At 53.2% G+C, this 16,570-nt stretch overlaps 1 protein-coding gene across 8 annotated transcripts in view; it reads left to right on the forward strand.

Annotated features, from left to right (window-relative positions):
• Positions 1–16,570, forward strand: part of SHANK2 (SH3 and multiple ankyrin repeat domains 2) — a 563,601-nt gene that overhangs the window by 142,518 nt on the left and 404,513 nt on the right. For all 8 annotated transcript variants that reach the window (XR_008684376.2, XM_055415278.2, XM_055415277.2 and 5 more), the window contains one exon: positions 9,895–9,972. Coding sequence is in view for 7 of the 8 variants with exons in the window: in XM_055415278.2 (XP_055271253.2) it covers positions 9,895–9,972 (78 nt within the window). In the remaining variant the exon portion in view is untranslated. The remainder of the gene's footprint in view (positions 1–9,894; positions 9,973–16,570) is intronic.

Genomic DNA, 16,570 nt, shown 5'->3' on the forward strand with positions numbered 1-16,570 from the left:
CTGGAAAAGACTCTGATGCTGGGAGGGATTGGGGGCAGGAGGAGAAGGGGGCGACAGAGAATGAGATGGTTGGATGGCATCACCGACTCAATGGGGGTGAGTTTGAGTGAACTCCGGGAGTTGGTGATGGACAGGGAGGCCTGGCGTGCTGTGATTCATGGGGTTGCAAAGAGTTGGGCACGACTGAGCGACTGAACTGAACTGAACGAATGTTCCCTCATCATAGCTTTCAAAAGCTGTGATAAACCTAGACACCATATTAAAAATCAGAGACATCACTTTGCAGACAAAGGTCCATCTAGTCAAAGCTATGGTTTTTCCAGTAGTCATGTATGGATGTGAGAGCTGGACTATAAAGAAGCCTGAGCGCTGAAGAATTGATGCTTTTGAATTGTGGTGCCGAAGAAGACTCTTGAGAGTCCCTTGAACTTTGAGGAGATCAAACCAGTCAATTCTAAAGGAAATCAACCCTGAATATTCACTGGAGGGGCTGATGCTGAGGCTGAAGCTCCAATACTTTGGCCATCTGATGGGAAGAGCTGACTCACTGGAAAAGACGCTGATGCTGGGAAAGACTGAAGGAAGAAGGAGAAAGGGATGACAGAGGATCAGATGGTTGGACGGCATCGCTGACTTGATGGTCGTGAGTTTGAGCGGGCTCCGGGAGATGGTGAAGGACAGGGAAGTCTGGCGTGCTGCAGCCCATGGGGTCACAGAGACTCGGACACGACTGAGCGACAGCAGCAGTCTTCCCTTGTGTGGATGGGCCACGTTTTATCCTCTCACCCATGAGGGGACACGGGCTGCTTCCATCTCTCACCTGCTGCCAACAGTGATGCTGTGAACACAGGAGTGCAGATCTCTCTTCAGGACCCTGCTCACTTCTTTTGGCTTCACGAGTGGAGCCTTGATGTGAGCAAGTTTATATGAAGCCCTTGCTCTCCCTGTGAGAAGGACTGAAAACTCAGGCGAGCTGGGTGCGAGCATGGTCAGAAAGCAGCAGGGGTGGGATGCCACCCCCGGCCGCCAGGCAGGACTCCTAAGTGACGGGAGTCACTTTGCCCTGGAAAACGCCTGTGCATTCTCCAAGACCCAGTTGAGATAGCTGCCCTCAGTCAAGCCTTTCCTTGATGAGCCCCTGGTAGAGTGAGTTGTGCTTTTCACTCCACAGCCCTTTGCAGTACAGCCCAGTGGGACTGCCCAGGGCCAGGCCGTTATTAGGCCTCACCTGTCTTCCCTGAAGGCATCCCCTTGCCCCTTGGGCCCACCTTCTCAGGGACACAAACCACCATCTCTCAGAGTGTCCCCTGCTCCTGGCACAGGAGAGCGGCTCGGCCAGATGAGGTTGGGGAAGCATTTCAGTCTGACTTCAAGGGATTTCCTGAAAGCTGCTGGCCAGCTCCTTAATGAAAGCATATTGATGGGATTTGCACACAGCTGGGGCCCTAGGTGTTCCAAGGCACGTGGATGCTGGAATGGATTTATGAGCGCGGGGATATCCTGCTCGACTGGGCTAGAAAAACGCACGTCATGAGACTTGGCTTTGGCTGGTAAAACATCTGTGCCAGCATGTGCTTCTTAATTATTGCCTTAGACGGGGAAAGCATTCCTTAATTTTCCCTGGTAGATTTTAAGCATATTTTATCGTGGGGAAAAAAAAAAAAAACCTAAACAGAAAACCATGTTTTCTGTCTCTTGAAATAATGGAGGACAGGATGATCTTTGAAAGTGTAACCTTCTTTATTAGAATGTTGGGAATCCGTATTCTGAGTTATTTGTGGGGCTGGGTTCCCTCTGTGTTCTCTGGACCTGTCCCCACCCTTGGCCGATGGCTTTGGGATGACCCAGAGCCGCCCAGGGCTCGTAGGAAGATCCTGACTCTCTTGCCTTGGATTAGAGAGGCCGGCAGACTTTTTCTGTAAAGAGTCAGTGAGTGAATATTCTGGCTTTTCAGATCACATGGACTTCTTCACAGCTACTACACTCTGCCTCTGCAGTGTGAACTTAGCCACAGATGATATGCAGATTAATGTGTGGCTATGCGCCAATAAAACTTTATTTATAAACCAGGCAGCAGGCCAATTTAGCCTGTGGGCCCCAGTTTGCCAGGCCCAGGCGTAGAAGGCTGCATCTAGTCTCTTACCAGACGTAAGTTAAGGACAGACTCCCTGCTTCCGGCTGAGTACCTTCCTCTCAGCCTGCTGGGGAGCCTGGCCAGGGCGTGAGAGCTGTCCCCTGTCCAGGGTCCTGGGACCGTCACAGCCCGCCTGCTGCTGTCCAGCCCTACCCATCTGACCCTCCACAGCAGCACGGGTAGAAATGCCTTTGGGGCCCCTCCTGTTTTGGATACCCAGCCTTGCGTTCTGTCCCAGAGGCCATCATGGAGGGTCACAGACTCGCTTGGTGGCCCGTGGGTTCTGGACAGCACGTCCAGTTGGGGGCCGGCGAGTGTTCTGGGATCCAGCCTCCTGAATCCCTCATGCCCCTCCCTGGGATACTAGTGTGACCTTTAATCTTTTCCATCAGCGTGCCCTCTCCCCTTCCCAACCAGTGAGAAAAGCTGGTTCAGATGGCATCTCAGTATAATTCAGAGACACTCGGCTACATATACACTAGCGTCCTTCTGATGAGCCGTCCTCGGGGGGACAGAGGGGTGGACAGAGGGATCGAGGGTCCCCCGGCCTCTGTCACACACACCTGGCAATTGTATTGATACCTAACCCGAGGCCCTGTCCTCCCCAAGTCACCGATGTGCTGGCCTCCTCGCTGAGTCCACTTCTTCTTCTGCACACATGGAATGTGTGAGGCCGGACTCTGGGCCAACGAGAGTAACTGGTTCAAGCAGAAGGAGGTGCTGTATAGGGCTCTCTGGAGAGTGATGCTGAGAGACAGACTCTCCTGGGGTGGGAACCTGGTGCCTTTGGGTCAGGACAGGAGCCAGGGAAAGGGATTAAGAAGCCGCCTCAAGATAGAGCTGCAATGCAGGGAGACATGGCAGTCTGGGTTCCAGAAAATCCCTCCTCTGTAATGTGGAGATAATTATACCTAGCTGGCAGGGCTGCTAAGAGGCTTAAAATAGAAAGCAAACATATGGTATGCCTGGCATGGGTTGATTTTTCAGTAACAGTGACTATGATGGTGATGATGGTGGTGGCTATGGTGATGCTAGTCAAAGCTATGGTCTTCCCAGTGGTCACGTGTGGGTGTGAGAGTTGGACCATAAACAAAACTGAACATTGAAGAATTGATGCTTTTGAATGGTGATGCTGCCGAAGACTCTTGAGAGTCTCTTGAACAACAAGGCAATCAAACCACTCAATCTTAAAGGAAATCAGTCCTGAATATTCATTGGAAGGACAGATGCTGAAGCTCCAATTCTTTGGCCACTAGATGCAAAGAACCGACTCACTGGAGAAGACCTGATGCTGGGAAAGACTGAAGGCAAAGAGTTAGAAAAGGGCGACAGAGGGTGAGGTGGTTGGGTGGCATCACCAGTGCGATGGGCATGAGTCTGAACGAAGTCCAGGAGACCGTGAAGAGCGGGGAAGCCTGGTGTGCTGCAGCCCATGGGGTCGCAAAGAGCGGACACGACCGAGCGACGGAACGAGAACACGTGGTGGTGCTGATGGTGGTGAAGGTGGCGATGATGGTGATACCACGCGCACTACTGTTAACTTGACTTAACAAACTTCTCACTAAATGTGAAAACATCAGCTGTATGGGCTGATTGCGTGTTTTATCAGTTTTAGGCAGACCTCATCGTACACTTCCAGTAAAACACACTGTGATCAGAATATTCTCTCGTCTTCTTTTATGAAGTCAACTAATTAGGGCTTTGATTGTCAGCAGCAAACTGCATCCCATCTTCCGGCTCCCTCAGTCTGTTGGCTGGCTTTTCAGGAGCCCCAGAGGGAGGCGGGGAGTCAGCCCACTGTTTGTTTTCTACCCTGGATAATGAAGGGAGGGAGGGAGGGAGTTTGAAATATCAAGTTACTAAGCCAGGCAAATTTGTCTGGAAGGTTAAAAAGTAAACAGGCCCTGCCTCTCTGGAGCAGGCCTCTTGAGACAGGCTGAGTTCTGTCTGGCCCGTGTGCCCATTCCACACCCCACCCCGTGGCTGTCAGCATCTGGTGGGAGTCTCTGCGGGGCCCTCACAGGGGCGGTCGTCCCCTGGGCGTTGAGGGTGTGCAGAAAGGTGTCCTGTAGTCCTTCCCCTTAGATTCCTCCCAGCCTTTGGGGGCTGCTCTTGCTTGTCATTCTCTTGTGCCAGGAGTCGCAGGCTTCGTCCAAGCGGCTCAGCTATAAACGCCAGAGCCGGGCTCAAAACCCAGCCTGTCTCTCTCCTCCCCCAGGTCTTGGGGATGGGTTCCTCTAACCCCTTGACTGGAGGTAGGAAGATGCTCCACTGGGCACAAGTCAGGTGAAGCCATGTGTCAGGGCACGTGTGTGATGTGGTCCTTGGGGCACTGCTCTTCAGAGCGGCTCGGTCTTTGGAGCCAGGTTCCCACCCTCGCCCTGGTGACAGCAGCGTCCCAGCTCTGCACTTTGCCATTTGATTGATTGCACACATCCGGGCCCTTCCTAGATTTATGTCTGTTGGGACAGACTCGTTTCAAAGGGATCATTTAAACTGGAAACAAATTCCTGACTCATAATTTGGAGTGCTGAGTAGTTCGTGTCTGTGACATTTAAGCGACTATAGTCACGTCTCCAAAAGTCATCCCTGGATAATAATTGGATATTCTTTGGCCCTCAAAACATGCAAGGTGCGTCTGTGTCTGCACTCGATGGACTCCTTTCAAATGAGGAAGACACACCTCAGTGTGTCCCACGAGATCCCCTTGCAAGGGGACTCACAGGGCAGCCAGCAGCCACGCTCTGGCACAGCGAGGCTCCCTCTTGCAGCTTCTCTGGGTCAGGACTTCTCCTTTTGCTCGCTTCCTGAAGCTGCAGGTTTTCATTCAAGCCTTCCTGGCCTCTGCTGCCTTACCTGTGAAATGGGCCTCCTACTACCTCTAGCAAGGATGCTCTGAGGGTGGAATCAAGGAATGGAGAGGTGTGTTTCTGAACTGCAGAGCATCCGTGTGTGCACACACATACCTGTGCTCACATGTGCGCACAAACACAGCCATCGGTACGTACACACACACACACACACACACACCAAGTGTCGTCGTTTGTCACGTGAACCACTTGCCCTTTGGTTTTGAAATCTCTCCCCCTTCCAAGTCTGGCAGCTATTAGAATGACAGGGTGTGTGCCTTGAGCTTGGTTAATATTGACTCAGAGCCGTCCCTCTGTGGGTGAGCGGAGGAGTTCTCTGGGATCCTGGCTGGCTTCCTCCTGGGAGGGTGTGACTGGCAGTGCCTGGCAAGGGTTATTCTTAGCTTTCTAGGAGATAAACCTCCCTGATGGGAGTTTTCAATGGAAGTCCTTGCGGAGCAGTGGGGAGCGGTTACACGGAATTGCCGGGTCAGACTCTCGCCGTGGGTTCTGATGGGCCCCGGTGGCTCCGGACATCTGGGACGGTCGCCTGGCAGGTCCTCCCCGGCCACCCTGGAGCCGGGCCAGGGCACACTTAGGCCAGTGTGAACTCAATTCCGAATGAGCCCCCAGGCAGCCTTCAGGCCCCCGGAGTTCATTCTCTTACCTGTTCCCCTCACATGCCGGGTGGTAACCTACTGAAATCCCACTCATCCGTGAGCCCCGTGTCCCCTCAGGGCCAGGACTTTCTCATATACCCTTTCCCCTTTTCTCTCTTTGCAGAATACTGCTCAATGAGGCAAGATAACACTGTTGTTTTAAGTAACTAACTTACTTCGGGTCATCATGAGTGAGCCCCAGTTGGTGGGGTGGGTTCTGGCGGCCCGACCAGGGGCCAGGAGCCTGGGGTGGGACCCAAACGCTCAGGAGCCCGAGTTCCAGTAGCAGCCGATTCACCGAATCAGCAGGGCAGGAGGTGAGACCCCGGAATCAAATGACAGGACCAGCTTCAGTCCGGGGCGTGTGACCTTGATCTGGGATCCAGGGCTCATCTGCCCTGGAAGTAACGTCCGGGGCTCTTCTTTTACAGCCTGGGATTAACTGTACCCCAAATGTGAAAGGTGTGTTTGCCAAGCATAGGTCCATCTTTAAAATTTTTCTTTCAAGTGTTTTTAGTTACTCAGAGCACCGCCTGAGCGCAGGCTCATGGAAGAGGTGCAGACAGTGTAGATGGAGACGGGTTTCCCTGCAGTTTCCACCCGTCAGCGTGGGGCGGGCCTGCCCACCGTCTGAACCGAGGGCACCGCATGCTCACGGCTGTGTCAGCGGCGGGCTCCCGGCCGAGTGTCCTTCCTTCCTCTTCTTCCCTCCTAACCGCTGTCTGCGCGTGTCCTTCTTGCCACCATGGAGCCTGCCCTCCCTCCCAAGGGCCCCCGTCTCTCTGCCTGCCTTGGGGACCCAGCCTGAAGTGGTCCCCAGGCCCTCTCTCCAGCCACAGCGGTCCCCGAGGGCAGCCTCCATCCAGGCCCTGCGGCGTGCACCCCGGGTCTGCAGTGACCCTCACGGCCACCCAGCTGTGCCACTGAGGCCCGGGGCCCCGGCCGCCCGACAGCAGTCTCTTTCCCGCAGAGCTCGGGGCCGTCCCGCCTGTGCCCGGTGGGTTTGTGAGCAGACCCCTCCCTGCCCCGTGTGTCTGCCGGACCGCGGCTCAGAGAACGAGGGTCCTGCTGCCTCGGCTCCTGTTTGCTCCGTGCACGGGTGTCCCCCCATTAATATTGTCGTCCTGCGGTAGAGGCCCTGGGGCCCTCTCCCAGGTCTCGGGGGTCGGGGCGGCCCCAGCGTGCTCCGGGCTGGGCCTGGCGGGCACAGAGCCAGCTTCCTGCCAGCGTCCTCCGTCTGTGTCTCCTCGTCTTTCTGACCCCGCGGCTCCCCTGATCTCTGTCTGTCGTGGTCTCTGACTGTGTTCATGTGACTCTGATTCTTTCCTACTTCTCTATTGATAATATTTAACACCGTTACTGAGATTTATCTCACACACCGTACAGTTGGCCTAGCTAAAATATACAATTCAGTGTTTTTCAGTCTGCTTACACATTGGCTAACCACCCCCGAGTTATTAGAATGTTTTCATTGCCCCAAACCACTGCCCCGCCCCGGCCCCGCTCCGGCCCCGCCCCGGGCAGTGCCCTCCCCTCCTGTCTCCGGATCTCCAGCCTCATCTCCAGACTGCTGTTCGCCCAGGTCCTCTGCCTGTGCGAGTGTCCTGGTCTCGGCCCCTGCCCCTCCTAGGGCAGCGGGTCCCCCGGGGCTGGGGTAGGACTGCTGGCCCGGCCCCGTAAGCAGGTCCCTGGGAGGAAACTCCCGTCGGTTGCCATGGACTCTTCATTCAGCAGTTACTTACCAAGCGTCCAGCCTGGGTGGCCATGCCTGTTGCCTCTGCTCTGGACTCTGTAGATGGCAGTGGACCAGGGCAATGGGCCTGGGGCGGGGGCTTGCCGTGAAGCGCCGGCGCCTGTGGGCACTTGAGCGTCTAAATACTCGTCCCCAAATGTAATCTGCTCGTTCGTAACGGCCCAGCCGCGTCCGTCAGGCAGAGGACTCCTGTCATCCCCGCTTCTACGTCAGTCTGCTTCCGCTTGTCTTTCTTTCATTTCACTTGGCCCTCCTTGCGGCTCTCAGGATCTCAGTTCCCCGACCAGGGATTGAACTTGGGCCCCAGCAGAGAACTCACGGAGTTCTCACCACTAGGCGACCCGGGAGCTCCCCTCACGTGTCTTTTTCTCTGTGAGTATTTGTCCCCACCCTCCCCATCAGGACTTCCAAGAGGGTTAGCCTCTCCAGGTGAGGTAGAGGCTCACTACATGGGCAGGACTAGATCCCTTTTCACTGTACAGATAACACAAGAAAAGAACATTGGCTGTCTCCTAAAGACATTAGAAAGTGTAAGCACAGAAAATAACAACAAAAGATTCCTTCTGTTTACTCCCTCAGCCTTTCTCCTTCCTGAGAAAGTAATTCCTGTCAACGGGTAACTTCTTTTCAGAATTATTCATTGCTTTCTAAAATATAGACTTTAAAATGGAAGTGAAATTAAGCTATATTGTAGTTCTGAGACTCATATTTCCTAGTTAGACATTTTGGATTTTTTTATAGTCAGTTTATTATTGGCGTATGTTGTTTTTCTTGTTTTGATTTTGCTATCACTGCCTCAGCAAAGAATTTTCTGTGGAGAATATTATGGAGGTTCCTTAAAAAACTAAAAATAGAGCTACCAAAGGATCCAGCAATCCCGCTACTGGGCATGTTTCTGGACAAAATGCTAATTGAAAGAGATCCCTGCACCCAGTGTCCACAGCAGCACCATTCACAACAGCCAGGAGATGGAAGCAACCTAAATGCCCATTGACAGAGGAGGGGATAAAGAAGTCGTGGTACATATATACCCTGGAACATTACTCAGCCATAAAAACAGTGAAATAATGCCATTTTCAGCAACATGGATGGATCTAGAAATTATCATACTAAGTAAGCCAGATAAAGATATGTATCACTTTTATCTGGAATCTGAAATGTGGTACAAATCAACTTATTTACAAAACAGATTCATAGATATAGAAAAAAACATGGTTACCAAAGGGGAAAGTGGGAGAGGGATAAATCAGGAATTTAGGATTAACAGATACAGGTCCTACTAAACATAAAACAGATAAGCAACACGGACCTGCTGTATGGCTCAGAGAAGTGTATTCAATATCCTGTAATAACCAGTGATGGAAAAATGTCCGGAAAAGAACGTGCGTCTGTGTGTGTAACTGACTCACGTTGCTGAGTACCAGAAACACCGTAAACCAACTGTCCTTCAATAGAAAGTTGCTTTGAAAACAAAGAATATTCCAGAATGATTCCCGCTTTTCCTGTTTTAGAGTATTTCTGCCATCTCCACATTTTCTCCTCTTTCCTTTTGTACTTTACTTGCGGTCCTACAGTTATTACATATTTTATGTGCATGTGCAAAGCTCTCTCTAAATGTGCTCACTTGCTCTGTCACGTCTGATTCTTTGCCACCCAATGAACTGTAGCCCACCAGCCTCCTCTGTCTGGGATTTTCCAGGCAAGAATACTGGAGTGGGCTGCCATTTCCTTCTGCTTGTATCAGTTCAGTTCAGTTGCTCAGTCGTGTCCGACTCTTTGCAACCCCCTGGACTGCAAAATGCCAGACTTCCCTGTCCATCACCAACTCCCAAAGCTTGCTCAAACTCATGTCCATTGAGTCGGTGATACCATCCAACCATCTCATTCTCTGTCGTCCCCTTCTCCTCCCGCCCCCAATCCCTCCCAGCATCAGAGTCTTTTCCAGTGAGTCAACTCTTTGCATGAGGTGGCCAAAGTATTGGACTTTCAGCTCCAGCATCAGTGAATATTCAGTGTTGATTTCCTTTAGGATTTACTGGTTGGATCTCCTTGCAGTCCAAGGGACTCTCAAGAGTCTTCAGCACCACAGTTCAAAAGCATTAATTCTTCCGCACTCAGCTTTCTCCATGGGTGAAAGTGAAAGTGAAGTCACTCAGTCATGTCCGACTCTTTGCGACCTCATGGACTGCAGCCCACTAGGCTCCTCCATCCATGGGATTCTCCAGGCAAGAGTACTGGAGTGGGTTGCCATGGGGTGTGTGTATGTGAAATTTTTACAGATTCTGCTGAATCGCTGTCCCAAGTCTTTGCAGCAGTGAAGGTTCAGCTGACAGCGTCCGGGCCATCTGCCCTCCTCCTGGTTGCTCCAGTGAGCAGAAACGCCCTCCTGTTCACTTTGCATTTTCACATCTCTGAATTCCTGCAAGCTCACCCTGTGAACAAGCTCCTTTGGAAGATGTATGTGCCATGATTTGCAAACATCTCTTCTTCCCTCTGCAGGACAGCTGTGCTCGCGTGCTTCTCTTTCGAGGTGGAGATAAGGAACTGAAGAACTACAACAGCCAGACCCCGTTCCAGGTAAGCAGGCTCCTCCAGCCCCTGCGATGCCCCCATGCCGTGGGCCCGCACGTCCCCTCCACATTTCGGCGAGCGCCCGGCCCTGGTGTCGGGGGCAGGGTCTGTGTTTGGAGCGTGACCCTATTTCAGTTGCCTGTCCACAGCGGCTTCCTTCCAATCAGAACGGACAGCTAAGGCAGACATGCCTCCGGGGGCGATTCATGAAGGCAGTTTGGGAAAAGCAGAAAGGCGGACGTTGTCGTTGCAGCGGTGGGCAGTGCTGGCTTCGCTGCCCATTGTGTGAATGGGGACTGTCTCTGGGGGCGGAGGGTGGCTCGCCATCCGTCCAGTGCTCCCACCTGGCCTGCTGTCATGGGTAGAGGGTCAACAACCCAGCTTGGAGTGGCCATGGGGTTGCGAAGTGGAGAATAAAGCCGGGTCCTGATTTTTAAATTGTGGTTAAAATATGTGTTACAGCAAATGAGCCATTGTAGTTGTGCAGTTCGGTGGCCGTGGCATGTGGCGCGGTGTGGCAGCATCACTTCTGTGTGGTTTGTCATCAGCCCACGGAAACCTCTGGACCCAGGAGAGTCACTCGCTGTTCCTCCCTCCCGCGGCCCCTGGACAACCGCTCACTGTGCTCTGTCCCTGGGGATGTGCTGCCTCTGGGCGTTTCAGAAGCGGAGGAGCCTGCACCATATGTGGTCTTTTGTACTGAGCTGCTTTCACTCGGCACGGCCTTTTCAAGGTCCATCTGTGTTGTCGGGCGTATCGCTGCTCCATCCCTTTTTATGGCTGAGTAACACCCCACTTTATAAACGTGGGGCTCATCGAATTTTGTTGCAGCTGACCGGATGGTTTAGGATGAAAGAACTTTTTATTTTTTGGCTAAACTCCTGAAGTTACAGAAATGCTTTTTCTTCCCAAACACAGTCAGCTCTCTCTCCTCAAACTGAACATCGAGGTGACTGATTTCTTTTCTCTGGAAAGAGTTTTTAGGCTTCCTGAGCAGAGAGGTCTCCCATTTCGACCTGGCTTCCACGGGCGACTTGGCTCATCCTCTCAGTCACTGGGCCAGTGCTCAGTCGTGTCCGACTCTTTGCGATGCCGTGGACTGTGGCCCAACAGGCTTCTCTGTCCGCGGGATTTTCCAGACAAGAATACTGGAGTGGGTTAACCATTTCCTCCTCCAGGGGGTCTTTCCAACCCAGGGATGAACCCGCATCGCCCGTGTCTCCTGCATTGCAGACTGATTCTTTACCCGCTGAGCCATCAGGGATTCCTCCACTCAGATAGTCATGTAAATGGGTTTGAGATCCTTTTAAAAATTATTTTTGGCTGTGCTGGGTCTTCATTGCTGTGTGTTTTTGTTTTTTGTCTGTGGCAGCCACTTGGTAACTGTGCTGTGTGGGCTCCTCATAGCAGCAGCCTCTCGCTGAGCGCGGGCTGTAGGCGCCCGGGCTTCAGTCGTCACAGCACGCAGGCTCTCAGGCAGACTCAGGAGTCACGGTGCCCGGACTTCGTTTCTCCAAGGCGTGTGGGATCGTCACAGCCCAGGGATCAAACCCGTGTCTCCCGCATTGGCAGGCAGATTCTTTACCACTGAGCCACTGGGAAAGCCCTTGATGGCTTGAAAATGAGTCAGCTCAATCCCCAAATGGAGCTGGGTGTTTAACAGTCGTCATTAGTAGGTTTGCTCAGCTCATGAGCAGCGGCGGGCTTGGGTTTTACTCTGCGTCTGTGGCTTAAAGGTATTTAATGTGAAACGGACCGTGGAGGCAAGTTCCTGGTGTGCTCTTGGGTCTACAGAGACTGTGCATTCTCCCCAAAGCATGTCCTCTTTGCAGTGGTGATATGAGGGAGCTGTCGGCTCTCGCCACTTCGTGGTGGGACTCATCCGTGGGTCGGTGGTCTGGTTTAAATATCTTGTTGCTATTAAGTGATATATTTCCGTGGCCCTTTTTTTTGACGTCAAACAGTACTTAAATTGCTTAGAAAACAGCAGCTCATGCCCTTGGCTGGGAAAGATTGAAGGCAAAAGGAGAAGAGGGCAGCAGAGGATGAGATGGTTGGATGGCATCACCAACTCAGTGGACATGCATGAGCTTGGGCAAACTCTGGGAGCTGGTGAGGGACAGGGGGGCCTGGCGTGTTGCACTGCATGGGGTCACAAAGAGTGGGACATGACTGAGCAACTGAAGATCAACAACAGCAGTGCCCTTTGCTTCGGGTTGGCACATGGACGCCACCACAGAGCCATTGCTACCCTTCTGGGCAGAGGTTTGTAACCACCACCTGACCCCCCTGGGGAGTGAGTCGTGCGTGGCATCCAGGACAGAAGGTGACTGTTGGCAACCCCCACCTTGAGTCCCCACTCCTGTCCTGTCCTCTCCCCACAGGCAGTGTCCACCTCACGGGAATGCCCCCTTCTTCCAGGAGTCCTGGAAGGAACCCTTGTACATCCGACCCCTCCCCCGCAACAGATCCACCCCAGCTCACACCCGAGGCCATCTGTGTCGATTTTGCTAACAATAATCAAACAAGAGCCCCAAATGGTTCGGGAAGACAATTACCCCTGAATAATAGGGCTTTGTGCCCTGCAGACATTGTTCATGGTCGGAGCAGAATCAAAGCCTGGGATGCACACTCTGCACACCCAGTATGGCTCTGACTGTGCGTGTGTGAGCTGGTCTCCCTGCCTTGCGTGTCACCAACTCCATGGTACATGTTTCCGTGGCACAAAAAGACTTACTTCAGCCTCTGGAGCCTCGCCTGTAAAACGTCCCCAGCATTCATGTTGCATTCATGATCCTTCCCCTCCGGGGGATGAAAAATGAACCCCTCACTGTTGATTTCGGGGGGACTATTACCTTGCCACTGCATTTAACGGGGCTCAAGTGTGTCCACCTGGGAAGCCTTAATGGTATTCAGCTGCTGTTGTGAGCAGGGGCTTTTCTAACAAACCGTGGGATATTTGACGGACTTCATCTGGCTGAACTTTGCTTGAGGATTTAATCCAAAGGCTGGAGCAACAGCAGCAGGACTCAGGAGCTTGAGAGAAATGCAAGTTCTAAGGCTTCCCTTTCGGTTCAGCTTCCCTGAATCCAAAGCTTGGGGGCAGGGCTTTGGGTCCTAAGTCCTCATAAGTCCCCTAGAGACCTCAGCATCTGCTCAGGTTTGAGAAGCGAGAGACAGGTGATGTTTTGAAGGAAGAGAAGGAAGAGCAGGAGAAGGAGCATCTACAACATTACTTGGATGTTTCTTAAATAGCAGCTGTCGTGATTGTGATGGTGGTGATTGTCTGAGTCACCCCGGGCCACCTTAACAAAGTACATGGACTGGGGGCTTGAACAGCAGACGTTTACTCCTCTCAGTCTGGAGACTAGAAGTCCAAGGTCAAGGTGCTGGCAGCTGCAGTTTCTGGGAGGGCTCTCTTCCTGGCTTACAGATGGGCACCCTCCCTGGCGTTTCTTCAGTGTACTGTGAAGATGGGGCGGGGGGGCTCCTGTTGTTTCTTCCTCTCCTCCTAGGAACAGCAATCTTATCCGATTAGCTGCCCACGCTTAAGACCTCATTTAACCTTACCTCCCTGGAGGCCCTGTCTACAAACATCATCACAATGGGAGCTGCAGTTCAGTCACAGCATTAATGCTGGTGAAGATGCTGGTGAAGATGCTGGTGAAGATGCTGGTGAAGATGCTGGTGCTGATGCTGGTGCTGATGCTGGTGAAGATGCTGGTGAGGATGCTGGTGAAGATGCTGGTGAAGATGCTGGTGGTGACGGTCTCCAGCATATTGATGATCATAGTGATGATGACTCTTCCCAATTGCACAGAATCTCAAAGCTCACAAATGCTCTTCTGCACATTTTCATTTAATGTTCGACAACCCAACGAGGTGGGATGTTTATGCCCAGTTTATGGGACACATGGACTTAGGGATGGATGCCTAGGCTTCCTGAATCAGTTAAGTGACCATGTCCATGACCTCCAGGCCATCTGAGGGCCATCCCGGGCTCTGTCTGGGGAGAAGGCAGGCACGTCCTCTGGCACGTGACTGCTCTTCCATCCTGGCATGGAGTGAACAGCAGCAGGGAATCCTTTGCTTTCTGGATCACTCAGTCCAAGGAAGTAAGCATGTCCTGCTTCCAAAGTGAAAGGGAAATGGGATGGAAAGAATTCTAAGGAGGTGGAAGGTCTAAGTGAAGACAGCGTGCAGCCACTGGGGAAGTGGGGAGAGGAGTGGGCTTGGCTGGTGGGATGGCTGTGGTGTCCGCTGGGTTAGGCTCCAGTGCTGTGAAGCTACTGTAGGTTCAGGTCGGCTGACTCAGTTGAGGAGGTGAACCCTCCATGATGTGGGTGGGCCTCTCCCATCAGTTGGAGGCCTTGGGAACAAAAGCTGGGGTTTCCCAGAGAAGAAGGGATTCTACTCCAGACTGTAATACAGAGACCCCCCCTGGGTCCCCACCACTGCCTGCGCACAGACCTCACACTTGCCAGGCCTCACCATCTCGCGAGCCAGTTCCTCAAAATAAATCAGTGTGTGTGTCTACACATCCTGTATGTCCTTCCCTGGAGAGCCCTGGCTGGTGCCCAGGAGGATGGAGTTGGGCCCTTCCTGCCCGCCGGTGGCTCCATGCCGCAGGGGCTCCGTGGTTCTGGAGGGCAGGCCTCCAGCCCGTGTGTGTTTGGAGAAGCAGCGTCCCCCCAACCCACGCGTCACTGATGTGTTCGTCCCCAGGCTGCCCTCTGCAGCTGCTCTCCGATGTCAAGAAGCAGAGAGGAGGAACAGGAGGGTAGGCCAGGCCGTGAGCGTCATTTCGGACATCGGACTCCGGTTCTCCTCCAGGGAGGGACTTGTGAGAAAGGCTCAGAAGCAGGGGTGGGTGGGGAATAGGGAAGGCCCTGCGGGGGTCTTTTCAGTGAAGGTCATGCGCAGGGAGCAGAGCTCTCGGCCCCACCAGACGCTTGGCCTTTAACACACGACACTCGTGATGCAGGTCTCCATCGGCCCCTCCGGATGAAGAGGCGGGCGGACGCCGGGGTCCACAGCTCGAAGGGGATGGTGAGGGTCGCTCATGGCCTCGGACCCCGAGTCTTTTCTCCACTGTCACTCGGGATGTGACAGGATGAGAAAGGCCAGCACCAGGAAGGAGGGGGTTCCCTCCTTGGTTCTCGGGCGGTAAATCACCGAGTCAAGCCCGGTGCTGGAAGACGGACCGTGAAGTCCATCTCCTCGAGCCCTTCCTCCTGTGACGTGCTGTCTGATGCCCAGGCTGTGGCCGTGGCACTGTGGGTTCTCGGGGGACACGTGGTTCATGGGAATGACCCTGGGTCCCCCCTGAAGTGTCAGATCCTGGCTCTTGTCCTTCAGACTTACGAGCATCTCCTTCAGCTCCAGCTTGGCTCGCTCATCCCGGGACACAGCCAAAGACGGACAGTCTCCCAGGTCACATTCGATGTTGGGCGGGGTGGTGACCCCTTGCGAGTGAGCGAGTCTCCTGTCCTTCTCCGTGAGCTCTGAGCCACTGGGTTGGGGGATGGCCCAGCACCAAAGGCAGCTTGACGTTCGGGGGGTGGCATCCGGGTTCCAGGTGCTGTATTTTTTCTGGGAAGTTGATGAAATCCACTCAGCAGGCACTTGGGTGCTGTTTCCTCCGGGCGCCTGTTCGGACGTCTTTCCTTGTTAGTGACTTGACAGTAGGACTGTTCAGCGGTGTGAAGTCATGTAGAAATCCACATGGACTGGAGTGCAAGGTCACGGTGGTGTTCTCCCCACAACCTGGCATTTCCCTGGTGCGGGTCGTGGGCAGGGTCCCAGCCCCTTTCCTGCGGGACTGCCTTCTCTGCCACAAATGGAATGAGGTGCCCTGGGGGAGTCCAGAGTTAATGTAAAACTATATCAAAGGCATAGAGACACGCAGACACACACGGACATGCACACACACACACACACGGACATGCACACACAGATACAGAGACTACACACACACGTGTATACGCACAGACACACATCAGCACACAGACACATGGACACACATGAGCACAGACATGGACATGCACACATAGATACAGACACACACTGCACACATAGATACAGAGACTGCACACACACGTGTATACGCACAGACACACATCAGCACACAGACACATGGGCACAGACATGGACATGCACACACACTGCACACACAGAGACACACATACAAACACAGACACACAGAGACACGTGCATGCACACAGACACACATGCACACACACCAACACATAGACACACACTTGCACACACACGGACATGCACACATAGATACACATATAAACACAAACACACACACAGACACACAGAAACACGTGTGCACACAGACACGCACACATAGATAAGGACACACTGAACACATGTTCACACACAGACGCACGTGTGCACACAGACACGTGCACACACACGGGCACACTCATAGACATGTACACATGGATACAGACACACACTGCACACACAGAGACACACATACAAACACACAGACACACACATGCACACACACAAGCCCTCTGGAGGAGCTTATCTAGTTGAGGGTTCAGAGTCCGTGGCCATGCCTGTAAATTCAACTCCGATGGCGTCCGTACAG

The sequence above is a fragment of the Moschus berezovskii genome, chromosome 25 (assembly GCF_049115385.1).
Source record: "Moschus berezovskii isolate FMDL1 chromosome 25, NW_MosBer_1.0, whole genome shotgun sequence".
NCBI lineage: Eukaryota > Metazoa > Chordata > Mammalia > Artiodactyla > Moschidae > Moschus > Moschus berezovskii.